Below are 19,189 nucleotides of genomic sequence, written 5' to 3'. Positions count from 1 at the left end.
AGCTTAGGTAGGACTGTGTGCTTTCTGATATGGAAGCTACCTTCAAATAAACCTTCTTTATTTACCAGGCCCAGCTCTTCAAGCATGGCAAGCGAGAGGACTTCCTGCAGTATGGTGTGTATCACTTATACCTGCCCAGCCCTGCTCTGGTTTAAGAAACCAATTGTTTGCTCATCTTGATGTGAGCCTCTTGCCTTTCTGTGGCAGCTCCCACTGTGCTTCAGTGCCTGGACCAGAAGAAGATAGCGGAAAGCAGCCTGGCCATGCTGAGGAAACTAGGAGTGAAGGTGGTGCAGAGACTAGGTCTAACCTTTCTTAAACCCCGCCTGGCTAAGTGGAGGTGAGAGGTGTATATGGGAATCATTATAAAATGTATTTTGTGTGTGACAAGCAATTAATTGAGTTAATATAAGTCTCATACAGTTTGATTCAAGTGAGGCAAAGCAGAATAACGACACAGGTAAACAAAGAGTATGCTGGTAAATCCAAATCTCAGAAAGACTTGAAATCAACCTCTGCCCTTTTCTTGCATTGCAGCACATTCTGTTCTGTGCTAGGCTTAAGTCGATTAACAATAGGATTAGGCATCACTGATGGATTGCACCTTTCATGCTGGCCATCACAGTGGGTGACTGAAATGTCAGAAAAGGCACCACCTGTAGCTTTAAGATGGTCAAAAATAAACAATATTTGTCTCATTTTGCTTTTTATAACTGCGCAAGGGGGCAGTCGTGGGCTGGAGGTTAGGGATTTGGCCCTGTGACCGGAAGGTTGCCGGTTCGATCCTCAGGGCCGACAGTCCATGACTGAGGTGTCCTTGAGCAAGACACCTAACCCCCAACTGCTCCCTGGGCGCCGTGGATAGGGCTGCCCACCGCTCCAGGCAAGTGTGCTCACTGCCCCCTAGTGTGTGTGTTCACTAGTGTGTATGTGGTGTTTCACATCACGGATGGGTTAAATGCGGAGGTGGAATTTCCCCGGTTGTGGGATCCAAAAAAAAAAGTTTACTTGTACACTTGAAGGATTTTGATGTGGTAGGATTGAATTGGTTAAACTAATAAAAATTTAGTAAAGCCCAGCCAAATATCATAATAATAAATGGCTTCAGTAAATGTAGTCTGTTGAAATTAACAGTCAGCTTTAAGCCATTTTATTATTTTGTTGTTTATAGTAAAAGCAAAAGTTATTAAACATACAGCAAGAATTACCAAACCACACCAAGAGCTACCAAACCACACCAAGAACAAAGTTGCCCTGCAAGTTTCTGACCAGTTTCCAGTTTCTCTTGTTCAACCACACTTCTCTGTGGCTTCTACTTGCCATGCTGAAACAGGTTATTGAAGGAAAGCGACAAGAATATCAGTTGAGAGGCTCATCAGCCTGTAGTTTAGGGCAAGTTCTCCTTTTCTAATCTCACTTGTTAGGGTTTGTAGCAGTGTGATGAAAACGTGCTCTGACAGTATGCATTTGGCACAGACACACAGATATTGTGATATAGGCTCTTTTCCAACTGTAGTTGTGGATCTGCAGTATGAAATTATGGATGGTGGGTGGTCTTCTCAGAAGGCTTGGGAAATGCCAGATGCTCAACAAAAAGAGTTTGTTAACAAATTAGCTTTTGCCGTCCAGGTACCAGAGAGGAAGCCGCTCTCTGGCTGTGAACCTTGCGCAGTCCACAGCTGCAGGAAAAGTGTTGGATGCAAAACCTGAGCTGGAGTCTGGAAGCCGAGAGGAGGATTACGACATACCTGAGGAGGTGGAAAACGTCATTGGTAAGTGCTCATCTGTCCTCGCACACCATTTCCTCCATAGTGTTGATCAATGAAGTTATTTCAAGCAAAAATCCTATGATGGCCAGCACGATATATGTTATTCTAACAGGCCACTGTGGGCTTTAATTCATTGAAAGCTTTTTTGGCTGCTGTATTTCTTGTAGTTGTATTGCCATAATGACTCTGCTATATGCCAATGTTTTTTTTGTAGAACAACTGCTGGGGGGATTGAAAGACAAGGAGACAATAGTGCGCTGGTCTGCAGCTAAAGGGTAAGTATGTTTATGAGTGTTTTGTGAGTGTTTTAAACCTTAACTAAGCATAGTGCACTGTCTTGCATTAGGTATTGGGGTGTAGTTCTCCAGGACTATATGGCCAAATGTATGTGGACACCCCTACTAATAATTGAGTCCAGGTGTGTACTGAGTAAAACATATAGCCGTGCATTAATAGATGAACATCGACAGTAAAATGGGTCATAGTGAAGAGCTCTGTGACTTCAGACGTGGCACTTTAATAGGATGCCGCCTTTGCCACACGTCATTTTGTGATTTCTTTTTTTTTTTTTTTTTTTTTGCCCTACTTGATCTGTCAAATGTAATGTGTCATTATTGTGAAATGAAAGCAATTAGGAGCAACAAAAGCTCAGCTATAAAGTAATTGACCACGAGACCACAGAAAGTGCTGGATCACGTAGTGCATAAAAAATGACCTATCCTCTGTTACATCATTTGGTGCAGAGTTTTTGACGGCCTTTGGAAGTAACATCAGTGCAAGAACTGGGTGTCAGGAGCTTCATGAGTTGGGTTTTCATGGCCAAGCAGATGCACACAAGCATAAGATCATTATGGAGTGGTGTAAACTTGGGAGCAGTGGAAATATGTTCTCTGCCGTGTTGAATCAGGATTCACTGGCATCATCTGGCAGTCTGATTGACTGATAATGATCTGATAATGTCTGATAATGATCTGGGGTGGTTTTAGAGGGTTCAGCCTAGGCCCCTTATTTGCAGTGAGAGGTAATATCACATTCAAAGATTCAAAGACATTTCATTATATGTTTCAAATGTTGTGGCAACAGTTTGAGGACGGCCTTTTCATTTTCCACCATGACTGTGCCTCTGTGTACAAAGAGGTCCATAAAGATGATTTGATGAGTTTGGTGTGGAGGAACTCCAGTGGTCAGAACAGAACCCTGACCCCATTAAACAACTCTGAGATGAACTGGAATGTCAGTTGTGAGCCAGACCTTCTTGTTCAACATCAGTGCCTGACCCCACAAATGCGCTTTTGACATGGAGGCTGTAATAGCTTCAGTAAGAGGGCCAACTCAATATTAATTACCATGGTTTTGGAATGAGATGTCCAACGAGCTCATATAAGTGTGCAGGTCATATTTTTGGCCATATTGTGTGTTAGGTCCAGAAATTTACAGTTGTATATTTTGGCTCCTACGATATATACAATTATTTTTCATTATCTTTTCTTAACCACGCATAGTATTGGGAGAGTGACTGGAAGGCTGCCCAAGGAGTTGGCAGATGAGGTTGTTGGCTCAGTCTTGGACTGTTTCAGGTAAGCTTCATCATAAATAGGAATGAATCAGTGTGTTTCATGGGCACCATGCAGTTTTCTGATGTTCAAGAAACATAGTGCAATGTATTTGTACCTGGAGTTAGATGTTTATTAATGTTTTTGTTAACTTGTCTTGCATGTCATAGATGAGTCAGTCAGCCACAAGCAAGGCTGACCCATGAATCAGTAGGATCAGATTTTTCTCTAATGAATGCTGTTGTGGAAGGTCATGTTTGATTAGCTTCCTTACTCTTGAGCTGCTTCAGCTTTCAGGAGACCGACAATGCATGGCATGGGGGCTGCCTTGCCCTTGCAGAACTGGGCCGCAGAGGATTGCTGCTTCCTTCACGACTGTCGGATGGTGGGTCTTACTCTGTCTATGATAAATTAAACACCTAACTTGAGCTTGTTAAAATTATTTCAATTTACTCTAATATTTTTACCTATATATCAGCCTATTACTTGCATCACCTAATTTATGGTATAAAATTGTGTAAAAAACTATGTATGTATTAATGTTTCTTAGGGTCCCATGTATTAATATTTCTATGAAAAATTCATCTCAGTTTTTAAAGAAAACATTTTTGTCTTGGAAAGCACACAAAAATATTGTACATGGACTAGATTTTACGAACATTTTATTTATTTACTACAGTTTTGAGAAGAGTGAAGTGTTTACATCATTTAGACTGCTTGAGCATACATTATAAAAATGCAGTTAGCATAAAAGCATAGAGTATGTACAGATATTGTGTTTCAAAACACTACAGAAAGACTCCTTAAAGAGTAGAACTGAAGCTTTGTTTTCCTTGTAGTGCATGAAGACATACAATTTATACAAGATTTTTCCACCAAAGCTATATTGAATACAGAAATGGTATAAACACAGTTAAACAAGTGTTATAATAGATATTTTCAATGAAGCCATTCATTTTCTGTCTGAAATGTCTTTGAGTGTGTTAGAATTCTGTTTTAACAGGATGTAGTAGAATATAATACATATTCCGACATATTATTTTTATTGAGCTGCAGCATCATATGTGAGCTGGAGACATTGTCAATCAGCTCAGAACTGAAATATGAATTGAGTGGACCCTTAAACATGTTTTTCATTGACCCTGTAAATGAGAGATTTGGTTATAAATCAGCAGTTTTGTATCCTTTTTCTCTGGACTCGAATGGGCTCTTTCACTCTTGCCTTCTTGATGGTCTTCTTTGTGATCCCATTGCTTGCTCGTTTCTGTCCCTGGGCTGGAGCTTTGTGGTCATCCATGTGTACAGAGTCCTCTGTAGGTGCTTGATTGAGCTCTGGAAGTTGCAGGCAGCTCAGGGCCTGGGTGTTCTCTTGTGGAGCTGAAGTGGGATCAGAGGCACTGATATTACTTGAGCTGGCCAGCTGACAGAGGGCAAAAGCTGCTGAGTGTCTGCGTTCACACTGATCTCGTTCAGTTGGACTGGTCAACAGTTGCCTCTCAGCCTGAGCATACTTGCTACACAGTTGTCTTACTACGTCAGACTGGGCTTGGCTACTGGATTTTGCACGGAGACAGAGGTTGAGAGGAGCGTCCTCTTTATTGCTGACCCCTGCGCTGGTGTCAATCTCAGATTCATGGTTGACTGGGGACGTGAGTGTGTTCCGGTCCCTCTTCGACAGGTTAAGAGGAGCACCTTCGTCATTGCTCTCCTCATCCTCTGCTTCCTCTGATGAGTAGCCAGAGTGCCTCTTTAAACTGGTGCTTTGCATATTGTTTCTGAAGAGAGATAAAGAGAAATAAAATGCCTTTTTTTAGTGGGATTAAATGGTACAACATTGTATACTACTATGCACTTTCCTACAGTGCATTCAATTCTGATCTATGATTGTATGTAATGTAACTTTCCTTACCTTCCTTGCTTTTGTGTGCTGTTCTCTTTCCTTTGGTTACACAGACTCCTAGATGAGTCGGTCATCAGCCCTCTTCTCAGAGTGGTGCAGTCTGATTGTGTTTCTCTGTGGGTGATGTGCTCGAGGTTGGTAGGGTGCTTCTGAGTTAACTCAACAGTACTCGGCCTGTCTGGGGACCCAGACGCAGCACAACCAGCCAAGGGGCTCTGCCGTGTTGTCTTGTCTTCTCCATGCTGCTGGTTCCCCCTAACCTCTTGCTGCCTGCTGTAGGAACCTGGGTGGTGATAGCTGTACCCTCCATAGACCCTGGGATCAAAACCATGGGGGTATATCTCAACAGGAAGATACCTCAGAGACTGCAATGTTGGAGGTTGTTCAGGGGGTGGATAAAGGTTGTAAGGCAGCTGTGGGACTGGGAGAAAGGAGTGGCCGTATCTGTAGTGGTAAGGAAGAAGGGATGGATTGGGAGCAAGTAGAGGTGCTGGTACTAGTGGTCTGTGGTGCTCTAGGAGACTCAGACGGGAGCTGCTTTGGCTTGGCATGTACGGTTGGTAGAGGGCATGCGACCGTCTTTCAGGAAGCAAGTATGGAGGGTAGTCTGCAACGGAGCTGGTTACAGGGGGTTTGAGGGGTACAGGGGTGGCCTGCTGACCCCAGATAGTTGGTTTGTGGAAGGAATGAGGAGCTTGCGGAGGGGGCTGCTCTGCTTTGTAGGGTAGTAAAGATTGAGACTCGCTTTCGCTCTTTCGTGGGACAGGCGAGAAGGCAGACGTTGAGGTGTGCTTGATCCCGGCCTCAACTACTTCCAGCTCTTTGCTTTCATTGTTGATTAACTCAGGAATAGATTCTGGGCTTTTCTTCACTGGACTCTCAGTTTCTACTCTCTGTGCTCCCTCCTCCACCTTCTGACAAGCTAGATCTTTGGTCCATTCCACCTCTCTGGCTTTGTTGCCCAGCCTGACTGGGCTGGATTTAGCAGAAGTTTGCATTCCTTCAGTGATCTGGGTGGAGGAATTGCTGTGCTGAGGAGCTCTGGAAGGTCTTGTTGACTGCTCCCCGCGCTGGGACACCAGAGAGATGGAGTTCTTGCACAGGTTGTACTTCATGTGGTTGAAGAGATGAGACTTGATGTTGCAAGTGAAGGGACACTGAAAGCACTGGTATTTGAAGGGCTTGCCAGGAGGACGTGGAATGTAGTGGGGTTTCTTTGGTTTTCTGTCGGGAGGAGTTTCCATGTTGGCACTATTGTGCTTTGTCAGTCCTGAAATTAAATGAAAATACAAATAAAATGACACTGAAAACAAGTACAGTGATACTATACAGTGATACTATGAACCATACCCTTCAGGCTCTCTGTGTTTTTTGCCTGCGGTGCAGTTTGGCAGTTAAGTAAAGAAAAAGGCTCTGCATTCAAACTCAGAACCAGCTTTGCATACACTGAGGCAATTTTTTATGGCCTTCTTGGCTTATGCCTCTGATTGTTTGGTGTGCCATGCGCCCTTGGCTGAGATGCAGCGACAGGTAAGAGCAGTTCTGATGAAGAAACCGTAGGCCTGTGGAGACTTGTGCCTCTCCCTTCGAACCCTCTGCTGATGGCGTGGGAAACCACAGACACCTGCTTCCCATGACCCCACCTGCAGGCCGCACAAACACACACTCTTTCTTGCTGACTGATGATCTCACCTGTGCTGAACACTAGAGGAGGCAGGCTGGCTGCTGTGGATGAATGATCATAACGGTATTTCTTGGGTATCATATAGCTCGCTTTGCCTGTTAGCTCAGCCAAATAATAACTGTTTCTTCTTGGGCTTCTGCGCTGTCTCGTTGTAGAGGGCCACAGTACTGCATACTTTTGGATTTTCTAATTCTACAACACCTGACCTGAATTCACAGAAGCCTTCGAAATGAGCATGTGAGTTTTATCAAGTATGCTTAGCAGCGAGGTAAACAGCACGGATGCAAAACTGCATTGAGGCGTCAATCCAGCACTTAAGCTGCACATCTCTATTTTTAAAGCCTGAATACTTGAAGACAGCTGAGGATTTAGAAGCTCCAGGGTTAGTATTGAAAGGACAAGGATCCTTTTTTTGTCTTTCCAGAGAAGTATTGCCGTGAGGGTTCTCTGTTGCTGTATAGGACTCCGCCCTAAAGAACCTGCTTGTCATCTACTGTCGCAACAGGTCGTCTGTCCAGTTTTGGCTTGGCTTGGCTTGGCTTGTCGCAAATGCTGCCGTTCCCTCCCAAGGAATAGAATCAAGAACTTTCTGTTGTGAAAGTTTTTTTTTTTCCTTGTGTCCTGAAACTACCTTTTCTTTGTCTGCTGTGACCATCAAAATTCTTTTGTTATTATAATAGCATTTTTGGAAATACCCTATATACTATATACTCAAAATAACGTCTGTAAACAACAGACTGTAAAATGAATGAAAATACTATTTTTATATAGAAGCCATTGGTGTGAGGGGTCATTTTATTAGTATTGTAAGTGTTAGTAGTAGTAGTAGTTTGTTGTTGTTGTTTTGTCCCGCTTATAAAGTTGATTCTGCTGGTTTCTTCGTACCCTCTAGGCATGGTGTAGTTTTCTCAGAATGATTCAGTGTTTCGATGCCTCAGTTTTTCTTATTAATTAAATCACAACTTGATTGCCAACATGTTTTTCTTCTGTCCTGTTGTTTTTGACTGTTTTCTACCAGAGTTGTCATTTCTGTTAGTGTTGTATGCCATACAGCACAGAGGCAACAGGTGCATTACAAAAACACCTGCTGCTGAAATAAACTTCCAAATTTCTGAAATAAAATTTTCACCTCTCTAATAAGTTCACTGAGGATAGATTTTTAAAAATCTCTCTAAAATGTCTCATCAAAATCATTTATTATTCAATCATAGTCCATAAAACATCTGTTAATAAAAACCCATGACCAGGTTAGTGCTGAGTAAGAAAATAATGCTTACCTGTTGTTGTTGTTACCGGCGCCAGATATTTGGTCCAGAGATTTTTGAGATGTGGTGTGGACAGTGCCGATGCGTCTGTATGTCCTGCTGTCATGGACAGTTTTCTCTCTCTCTCTTCCTCCTTTTCTGTCTCAGTGAATTGGTAGCTGTCAGTGGGGTGGAGTCTACGCCCAGGTAGAGCCCTCAGGCAGCACCTATGTAGCTGGTATTAGTCAGGCCCCAAGCCACTATTCATAAACACTTGCTTCCTCTCTGCCCATGTGGCCATCGGGGTGGCCTGAACACTATCACAGCCACCATCTACTACAGCTGGATGCGAGTTGGAAAAGGTCAAGGGGTGTTGGGGCTGAGATGGTACACTGGCGAGATTTGCATGATAAAATTCTGTTTTGCCTGACATCTTTTGCTGCGAGCAGCTAGACACACATGGAGTGTACATGCCAGTACGGTGGGAGTGCCTCACTCACAATTTGAATATTGAATAAGTGATGTATTTACAGTCACCTTTTGAAACCTGTGCTCTGAGAAAAATTAGACCTATTATATTTTCTGTGTATGCACAGTATAAGGATTTAATCAGAGCTGATTTTGATCCAAAGACTTGTATTTAAATGCTTAAAATTTATGAAATGGAAACAAACTGTAATGTTGCATATGTTTGGTTTGGTTACCAAAACATTTTCGATGTAAAACGAGAGGTTTTAGTTTTAAGTAAAGAAAAATCCCTCTGTGAGTTGGTGCGTTTAAAATGGACTTCCTTTTGATTCCTTTGGTTCCTTATGATTCCATCAGTGCATAATGGGTTATATTCCATTCCATTCTATTTTCTTAGTTTGAATTTTTAGGGGATTTCCAGTGATTAGTGAGTCCTTGCTCACAATGAGTGCTAGGTGGTCTATAAAGGCTCATTCATTATGATTCTCCATATAGGGTGACTGCTGGTGTTGTATTAATGACTAAACATGTTATATTACTTTGAAGTTTCTGGCCTTGACTGTTAAGATATTTTGGTTGGCTTATTGAGAAGTGTTTTTTGTATGGGTTTGGGTGTATTTGTTGTGCACATGCATCTCAAGTGTTGAGCAATATTTTACACACCTGTGATTTTAGGTAGGTCAGTGTGTTCGCTTATTCATTTTCAAACCTCTCCTTAAGGAAGCCTAATTGAAGTTATCATGCAGTACCTAGTTTGACTTATCAGTGCTTAAAATTTTCTGCAAATTTCAATTCATGCATGTTATTTAGCATATTCGCATAAATAATGCTCAGAATCAGCAACTAATTGTCAATTAAATGTGTTCTCTGTAGAGGACGTGTTAACTTATTTTCACTTAGAAAATCAACACAGTATAATTTGACCAGGTGCACTCAAACATTTGCACACAGTTGTATATTGTTTTAATATGAGTCTGTGCCTAATCTTTCAGTTGTGCCAGTGATCCTGAAGGCTCTAACATATGATGAGAAGCGAGGAGCCTGCAGTTTGGGCTCAAACGTCCGGGACGCTGCCTGCTATGTTTGCTGGGCTTTTGCTCGTGCCTACGACCCCAGCGAGCTGAAACCATACGTCAACCAGATCGCCAGGTAAAAACACCCTGCAGCCATCAGCACAAAGAAAACCTCCTTCACAAAACCCGTCTCTATAAAAATCTTGCCAGGTGCTCAAATACTGTCAAGCAGCTTCAAGAGGAGCCACTTGGGGTGTTTTTAAAGAGCATTCCTAATATTTTTATTTGACTGATGCCAAAGACCCTTGGATTGATGACAATTTATCTAAAAAAAAAAAGAAAGAACCCTTAAACTGGTCAATTTTACATTGTTATACCTTTTTTTCACGCTCACACTTTACATGGTTATTCAAAGAACCAAAAATTAATGGCATAATTTTTGTAGCACCAATTTGTTAAGAGTGAATTCCATATCAGTGGAATATAGCAAGAATTTCATTTTACATGGGATCTAGTAACAAATTAGGGAACGAGCAAACATCCCAGAAACATCTAGATGGTGAAGTCAAAAGCCAGCGGCTAGCCTATTTTACCGTAGTACCCAGAGAAAACATGTGAGGTTAATATCTGAAAGCATGCGATCGTGGTAAAAAGCTAATTAATCAGATTACATTTTACAGGTATAGGTATAATCAGATACAACTTTCACTTAGAAGTAGCATAGAGAAACTAGCTAGGAACGGTGTTCCCAAAACCAGGAGAAATAGTCAAAAAGGGTAATATTGCATTCACACAATTCAGTTTCCATAGATTATCATATGATGATATGCAGCCATTGGTGAAGAGCTTCAGTAATCTGTTTTATTGAAAGGGAATAAAGACAATAACTCATTATGAGAGAACACAAGCACATTATCATTGACATGGGGGGCAGATTTCAAGCATATGAGCCAAATCCCTTAGATCTAGATATCTTTAAGATGAAAAGCATATATGCAACCTAGTGTGTCCAAACTTTAGACTGATACTGTATGTAAGTCATGTTTGATGTAACTGCTCTAACATTGTTGGCAGCGTTACAGAATTAATTGCTTTGTACAGTAGATCTAACATTGTCATTGTGGTAAAAGTGAAAGCTTCATGTAGATGCTTGACCTTTAGCTTCGCTTTTGCTATCATTTCTCCAACCATTGAGAAACAACAGTGTTTTTCTGGACTTGACAGTGATGGGTGGAATTCAATATGTAAACCTGGCATCAAGTTCACATCCCACATACTGTGGGTTTGTGTTATTTAGTCAGCACGGCCCCCAAGGCTCCTTACTTGCTTGCTTAAGCCCAACACAAATGGTTTTCATCTTGTCCCCCAGTGTCAGTCCTCCCAGGGCGTTCAGTGCCTTTTACTGTCATAACGTTAAAGCTACCCAGCCTGGCCATATGTCGTGTGTATAAACGCTGACCTAATTATATGGTGGTAGTACAATGAATGTTATACTTTTTATTCAGTGGTGGTACAGAAACCAAACAGCTCTTCTGAAACGCTCTTATGCAGTTTGTTTCGGAAGAAGGCCTGTTGAAGAATTCTTGTTCGCCCTGCTGTGGCATTTGATATTTATTTCCCAAAACCAGTTTTAATGCCTCTCCCAGTTCTTAGTCTCTTCACACCCTTCTATTTATTCCAGGACTGGTTTGTGTGTCTGTGTGTGTGGCAAAGTAAGGTAATGATGAAATGCTTTTCATCATTTTTTTAATATAGATGAATTGTGGTAGGCAGATTGTTTTCCTTCAATCCTGTATAGATACTGTTATAATGTCATTACTTATTTATCTGCTACTAGATCAAAACAATGCGCTGAATTCATTTTGCTTTGATGTTACCAGCACAGTTTGTGTGCAGGTATGTCAGACATGGGGGGGAAACCCATTTGTCATCTTCAAAATCCATTAAAGAAAACAAATTGTTATGCAGCACTGTGCAAAAGTCAGAGACCACGCTTTCTTTATTACATTTTCAGGACAGAATTTTCAAAGCAGCCACTAAATACAGTTTATTCATTTTCCAGGAGATATCTCTGAGGAGATTAGAGCAGGGGTGTCGATCTTATCTGCAAAGGCTGCAGGTTTTCACTTCAAACGAACTGAAGCACACCTGATTCTACTTGCTTAATCAGTTGGTTTTAGTCTTCAAAAATTTCATCAAGTGACCTCCTGCTTTGTTGGAGTGAAAATGTGTAGCGACACCGGCCCTTTGCGGGTAAGATTGGACACCCATTGATTAGAGGAAGAAGGAAGAATGGAACGCCTAACAACCAGACCTGGTACACCACCAAAACTGTCCCCATCAAACAGTACTTTCAAACAATGCTTTCATCTTTGAAAGAGAGCAGAAAATCAAGCTCCACTCTTGCTTCAGATCTGCAGACATCCACAGTCCATCCATTATGAGCCAACTCAACTCTAGGAGTCTGAAAGTACATGTAAGAAAAGAAAATGGAAATAGACAGAATATTTGCAAACCAAACAGAAATTGCTGGTGTTCTTAGAACAAAGGACTGACCACCTCAGAGTCCAGACCTCAACATCAGTCCATCCATCCATCCATCCATCCATCCATCATTTATTTAAAGTGTAGTATGCAGTGATTTCCCCACCTGGTCTTTGGGGCCCACCAGACCGTCCACATTTTTGCCCCACCGCAACGTGCAACACATAAGGATGCAGTTAAAAATGTGAACCATATGGGGCTCTCAGGACCAAATTGGGAACCACAGCTCTAGGCAGTAGGGCTGGGTTTTGAAACCCAGTCCCTTTATAGTACTGACCAAATAGCTAACAAGCATTCTACCCCAGATTTTAGGAGTCAGTCATATCAGCATCATTGAAGCATTCCAAAATCTAGATTGCTGTTTGGCCGTCTAAATTACAGTCTGTATGCCTGCTAGAAATGTCAGTGCTTCTTGATTACTCTGTGGTCAGTAAATATACCCAGTTCCAGCTCCTTATCCTCATTTGTGGTTTGATCCATACCCACTTTTTCGGTAATTAAAAAGAAGTTATGAAAAAAGTTGCATATTGAAATCAAGATATTGGTATTGGTATCAACACATTTTGAACAATGTGGGGGCAGTGTCCAGACCTGGATGTACAGAAAACAGACAGATTTTTGTAGTATTTTAGATATAAATGTTTGTAACATCGCACTTCTTGACCATCGACCAGCTACATTTTTGATTTCTGGTTTGGGGTCGAGTATAATTTGAGTCTCGTCCCAACCCAACACTACCGGATAGCCAGTCAGCATTCACTTGACATACAGCTCTGCAGATTCACTTGACGTGTAGTTGGAGGTGGTGTGGAGGAGTTTGCACATTGTGGCCTCTGGAAGTCCTCCAGAAGCTGTGCTTACCCCATTAACCCCTTCTCTGTATCTAGTTACCCTTAGAAGTATAAATCAGCCATAGAAGATACTACACTTTAATAAAACACTGCATATAAAATTGACCCCCTTGGAGATAGGTAGTGTGATTAGTTGTGGTAGGAGGGAGTGCAGATGAACAACCTAAAGAAGTTTATGTAGTTTTCACTCTTTTTTTTATGACAGTCTGGCAGTAATGATGTAAAGATGATGCTATACTGAAATGATGCCATCTAATTCAACTTTCCTCCCTGCTCACATCCCGGGGCAAGTGTGGGCCTATCCATAACTGACTGTGCAGTTTGCTTCAGTTTGTCAGGGGCCCCCGCCCTCCCCTTTCACTGTTACGCTGCCAGGTTTCGGCTTTGTTGCCGTGGTTTCGGTCACCCTCTCGCTGAAGTGGCGGGCCTGTCAGGTCCTGTTGTCGTTTCCCAGCAGTAGCGTTCTGCATGCGCTCTGTCTGCACGCGTTTCAACTGTCGTTGGGTCATTTTCCACCAGCAGGAAGGCTTTACCCACTCACGCATGGCCTACAAAGTGCATCCATCTTAAGTTGGTGATTAAACTGCACTTATATAATATTCAGTGAGGTTTGCTTTATGAATGCTGATGTGGAATCCAGATCACCCTGTGGATACTGACAAAATCATGTTATGGAAAATACTACTACTACTACTAATAATAATCATCATCATCATCATAGTAATCATAATCATAACTCATGTTCAGGTAGATTACCGTGATAGATTAGTACATTATGTGATGTTAAATGCAACGTAGAAAAGTAATAATTGCGTCAACGTTGTCAAAAGTAGTATTAATGATGTGTTACGCCTGTTATTTGAACGGTTTGTTGTCTTGGGGGCAGGTTCACTGTTTCTGACCTTATCACAGTATGGCTTAACTGAAAAAACATTGAGGCCTCTGCAGCTAAATGTAATATCAAATTTTGTAAGTATCTAGTGGCTCTATACTTTACCTTTATTACAGCTTCCATTCTTTTCAGAAGACTTGCTTTCAGTTTTTTCAAAGAAATGCTGAATCTTTTTCCACCCCTCTAAAGTTCAGTCTAAGAAGTTGGTTGTATTTTCTGCTTCTCATGACCCAAATACTTCTTAACACATTCAGTGATGTTGAAGTCTGGACTCACTCTGTTTCTCTGAGAACACCAGCAGGTTCTTCATTTGATTTCTTCGTTTCTGTCCATTTCCTTTTCTAAGTGAAGACTTATTTACATTTACATTTATGGCATTTGGCTGACGCTCTTATCCAGAGCGACTTACAATTTGATCATTTTAAACAGGTAGGCCAAGGTGGTGTTAGGAGTCTTGCCCAAGGACCCTTATTGGTGTAGTGTAGGGTGCTTGCCCTGGTCGGGGATTGAACCCCAGTCTACAGCGTAGAAGGCTAGTGTAGTGGTTAACACCTTTGCCAACCACCATTATTGATAAGCATAGCGCTGAGTTGTCCTCTTACAGTGGAATAGTTTTCAGATCTGAAGTAAGAGTGGAGCTTGATTTTCTCCTCTTTCTCAAAGATAAAAGCTGTAAGTTTGCTTATGTGATGGTGACAGTTTTGGTGGTCTTCCAGGTCTTAGACGGTTGTCAGGCATCTTCTCCATTTCCTTTCATATCTTTAATACATTTTTTGAACTCCTGTTTTGTTAATTCTTCTTTTTATTCTTGTATTTTTCCCATCCCGTCTCTTATACAAGTGCACTTATATCTAAACTCTTAAATATCTAACTAAAACTGAATAACTTGTAAATTGTACTTGACCCAGAAAATGTAATCATCTTCTAAGACTGGATTCTGGAGATGTGGAATAATATCTCTGCATTATTTTGGAAAATTAAAGCAAGACTCTTTAAAAGAATGGAAACTGTAGTGAAGGTAAAAGGTGGACACAATAAATACTAAAAGTATATTTAGTTGATGAGGCTGTGTAATTTTGTTATGTATGTATTTTTGCTGTTTTTACCTGGTGCTGGAAAATGTAATAACTTGTGCTTAATGGCTGTTTTGACTGAAAATGATAGTCGTCTCTGACTTTTGCACAGCTCTGCACCTCCCATGTGCAGAATATGCAGTATGTCCAGTCTTTGGCCAAACTAATTCACAGGCTCTTTTCAAACGCAGAAGCCCCTCAAAAAATCTTCAGTTTTCACCACAGTTTGTTTGTTTTGTTGTATTTTGGAAAATGACCTTGGAAAAATTCACACACTGAATCATGATGAAGTTTGGGATTTGATGCAATGCATTACCTCCTAAGAAATTGTAAGCAAATGGAATTATTTTGAGATTTAAACTCTACCGTGAGCTCCATACCATGAGCTCCATACCATGACCTAAGCAAGACGATGCCTGTGTTAATGAGATTGAACTTCTGAATAAATGAACTACAGGGCTGAAGATTTGAATAAGCTTTATAGCATCACTGCTGTAGAAGAGGCTAACATTTTAATGCAAAACAGTAAGACTACAGAAGCGCATGCATATTGTGAGTAGGTAAAACCTCCGCCTGTTTTCTGTTGCTCCAGGCCATTGTCAGTTCATCGAAACCTTCACAAACATGTTGAGTAGGTTTATAGGAGCATGTGTGTGAGCACGGCAGCGCCAGCAGCGCATAATTCTCTCAGGCTGTTTGCGTTTTGGTGGGAATCCCTCGCAGGCATGTTCACACACCTTGTCAGCATGGAAGTGGAGGAGCAGCTAGAAAAAAGACGAAGCAGGGCAATGGGGGCACTAAGGGAAAAAAGCCAGCAGTGAGGGAAAACTTCATGCACAGTCAGAGCTAAATACATCGCTGGGGGAGTTATTGTAGCTTGTCATAGTGAGTGTGATATAGATTGCACAACTGATTTCAGGTGCAGAAACTGATTATTACGTATGAGATGAAGTCATGGTTTCAGTGTTGCACTAAAGCCCTGGTTTCCCATAAGTGAAATGAATACTGCATTAATACTTATTTATAAACGTGTTGTAACACAAGTGTCACTGCTTATTTTATCAACTTTTAGATGGATATTATAATTAAAACATTATTTAAAGTGCCATCACTGAACCCACCCAGAGAGAGCGAGGCCAGTTGTGCTGTCTAGGACTCTCAGCCACAGATGGCTGTAGCATCACCAGGGATCGAGCTTGCGATCTCCTGATGGTACCGATTACTATTTAAGAGTAGAAGTTGTTATTTCATGACCTTTTACATTTACATTTTTGGCATTTGGCTGATGCTCTTATCCAGAGTGTCTTACAATTTGATTGTTTTACACAGGTAGGCGAAGGTAGTGTTAGGAGTCTTGCCCAAGGACTCTTATTGGTATAGCTTAGGGTGCTTACCCAGGCAGGGGATTGAACCCCATTCTAGGGCGTAGAAGGCAGAGGTGTTACTCACTAGACTACACCAACCACAAGATTAGATGGTTGCGCCACTCAGGAGCCCTGGGAGAGCAGTGTTAATTAGATGACACTAATATATTCTGGTCATATTCTGACATTGTAGCACAAACAAATGTTCAAAACAAGTGTTCTTACCATACAAAACAGTTACACCCAGTGATGGAAGAATAAATGTTTATATTGTTTTTATAATTCTTTTTGTAGGTGCTTTATAATTATTCACAGGACATTATCCATTTAAGTCATTGTAAGGAATAGTGACACTTATGTTGCCACATGTTTATAAGTCATAAAAGAATTAATAAAGTTCATTTTTAGAGCCTTATCATTGTTTAAAAATTTGTTTAGAAAGCATTGAGCCTCATTCAGCAATGTTGAATGTCTTCCTAAGTTTTTTCTTAAGCATGTTCGGTCCTAAGAAATAGTCTATATTAAGTCAACTGGCTTTTATTGTCAATCCATCTATGTACAAGTACACAGCGGAGTGAAATTACACGGTGCAACATGGAACAAAAAAAGACAGTACAAATGTGCAAACATGCAGCCGTAGGTGTGCAAAACAATCTAAACTAGAAACAGTACAATAAATATGATAAATAAAACAGATATTAGACACCGTAAACAGACAGGACAGTGTCACGCTGACACAGCACTAGTTTCTGGGCATGAGGTAGTGAGAACACACATCATGAATCAGTGAATACACTGGTGAATGTCACAGTCTTCATGAAAACTGTGTAAGTGGGTTTGTAAGTTGGTGAATGAGGCCCTTTGTTACCAGATCGCGTTTATAATAGCTTATGAATATGTTCTTCATAGATAGTGTTAGCTAATTTTCCCCTTGGTGTTTGAATTTTACTTCTTTAGTTTTGCAAGACTAACTCACTAACATCTCATGGGAGGTTAATTAGCATAGCACTGCTACATACCGAAATGATCACCTAAACCTCACAATGCATAGAGTCGTTCAGTAGACATGCTGATGTTGCTTCTGACATCGTATTACAGCACAGTTCACACGTCTCAATCCTCCATTATTTATTGGCCACATCAGCCTGTAGCTTCGGCACAAAACTAAGGGATCAGACTTTAGGCACAAGTCATGTCTTGGCCAATCAAGTACATTTACGTGGAAAATAGTGTATTATAATGCAAACGTTAATGTGCTAGTGTAAAATAAATGGTTTATTTGAACATTTTGTTCCTTCTTCCTCTACTCAGTGCGCTGGTGATCACAGCCATTTTTGACCGCAATGTCACATGTAGGAAGGCTGCCTCAGTAAGTTCTCCTCTGCCTTTAACACTATTCAGCTTTGGGACATACTACATGGTGTAGATGTACTGAAGTAAAACACTCTTTTCTGTTTTGCAGGCTGCTTTCCAAGAAAACGTAGGCAGGCAGGTAAGATCGGAGATCTTTGTGAGATCTTGTGAACTTTATTTTTTGACTATATGCATGATGTGACTATTAAAGAAGGCTATCAAACTTAAAAAGAAAATGTAATATGTAAAATGGCAGTTTATTTGTATGTTTCTATTAAATTTCCCACCCCTGTATAAAAGTTAGGCTCACAATGAAAATTCAAATTCAGTACTGCAATTTTAATTTGCCATTTGGTTTACTAGTATTTAATTTACTGCATATTATGGTTAATGTGATAATGCAATAACTGTGTCTAAATGATAAAATGCAATTTATATGCGTTTTCATTTTCTAATGCATTTTAAATTGCATTGTGAAAGAGAACATAATACATATTACATTTCCATTTTAGTTTTGATACTGATATACTTCCATATATGACGGGGACACTTTTATTTGAGTGCTTTTGGTGAGGGTTAGGTAATCTGCTCTATAAATATTTAAAAACCAAGAAACAAACAAACAAAGAATTAAAAAAAAAAAATAAAGACATGCCAAATGGCTTAGGAAGAGTTATAAAACGCAGGCTTATGACTTATTACTCATAAGTCTGCATATATACAGTACTATGCGAAAATTGTAGGCGTTTAAGCAAATTTTTTAAACGCTTTATCTCAGCAGTGAGTTTATCACATTATACATTAGAATAAAGTCATATTCAAATAAAAATTAAAACAGTAAAAAGTAACTTCTTGGGTCCATATTTTTCCTTGACACCTTCATAGCCGCCACAGGGACTTGTTAATATCATCAGTTACATCGTGAGCTCAATTTACTGAAGTTCTGATTGGTCAAACCTGGAGTTTTTAACTACATATAATACTGGGCTTCCTCAAGGAGAGGCTTGGAAATGGTTAAACAAATAAAATAAAATCACCCATAATATATATATATATATATATATATATATATATATATATATATATATATATATATATATATATCTCACACAGATTCATACTAAATTAAATTCCCTCCAAAATGATTACTGTCAGATGTTAAAAAACTGCAGATCCATACTGGATTAAAATCACTCCACAATTATTACTAGCATGTTATTATATCTGCACACGCTGCAGATACAGTAAAACTGTATGTAAAACCTATATGCTCTGCAGATTCATCCTGGCTAAAAAAATTGCAGATATAATTGGTAATGAATAATGAATATTTGAAATACCAGTTATAGAGACCAAAAGTATTGTTATTAGTACAAGAAAAACATCTTTGAATTGATTTAGGGACAGTAATTAGAGATGCACAGTAGAGATGTACAAACGTCAGAGACTAACCCTTATTTATTTAATTTCCAGTCAAAATG

General features: G+C 40.3%; 2 protein-coding genes across 2 annotated transcripts in view; one reads left to right on the top strand and one right to left on the bottom strand.

The window, feature by feature from the left end:
- The window catches only part of tbcd (tubulin folding cofactor D), a 72,825-nt gene that overhangs the window by 16,127 nt on the left and 37,509 nt on the right, over positions 1–19,189 (top strand). The window contains exons 9-17 of the mRNA XM_017700540.2: positions 69–114; positions 208–340; positions 1,630–1,772; positions 1,984–2,044; positions 3,272–3,346; positions 3,613–3,707; positions 9,611–9,767; positions 17,667–17,724; positions 17,818–17,847. Coding sequence (XP_017556029.1) covers positions 69–114; positions 208–340; positions 1,630–1,772; positions 1,984–2,044; positions 3,272–3,346; positions 3,613–3,707; positions 9,611–9,767; positions 17,667–17,724; positions 17,818–17,847 — 798 coding nt within the window. The remainder of the gene's footprint in view (positions 1–68; positions 115–207; positions 341–1,629; positions 1,773–1,983; positions 2,045–3,271; positions 3,347–3,612; positions 3,708–9,610; positions 9,768–17,666; positions 17,725–17,817; positions 17,848–19,189) is intronic.
- On the bottom strand, positions 3,968–8,281 carry znf750 (zinc finger protein 750). Its single transcript, XM_017700542.2, has 3 exons — positions 8,184–8,281; positions 5,232–6,492; positions 3,968–5,097 (listed from the first exon to the last, which is right to left on the bottom strand). Exons 1-3 carry the CDS (start codon positions 8,275–8,277, stop codon positions 4,491–4,493), a joined length of 1,962 nt encoding a protein of 653 aa, XP_017556031.2. The 5' UTR covers positions 8,278–8,281; the 3' UTR covers positions 3,968–4,490.

The sequence above is a fragment of the Pygocentrus nattereri genome, chromosome 1, assembly GCF_015220715.1.
Source record: "Pygocentrus nattereri isolate fPygNat1 chromosome 1, fPygNat1.pri, whole genome shotgun sequence".
Classification (NCBI taxonomy): domain Eukaryota; kingdom Metazoa; phylum Chordata; class Actinopteri; order Characiformes; family Serrasalmidae; genus Pygocentrus; species Pygocentrus nattereri.
The sequence above is the reverse complement of the archived record's forward strand: the minus strand, read 5'-3'. Positions and strand labels throughout refer to the sequence as shown.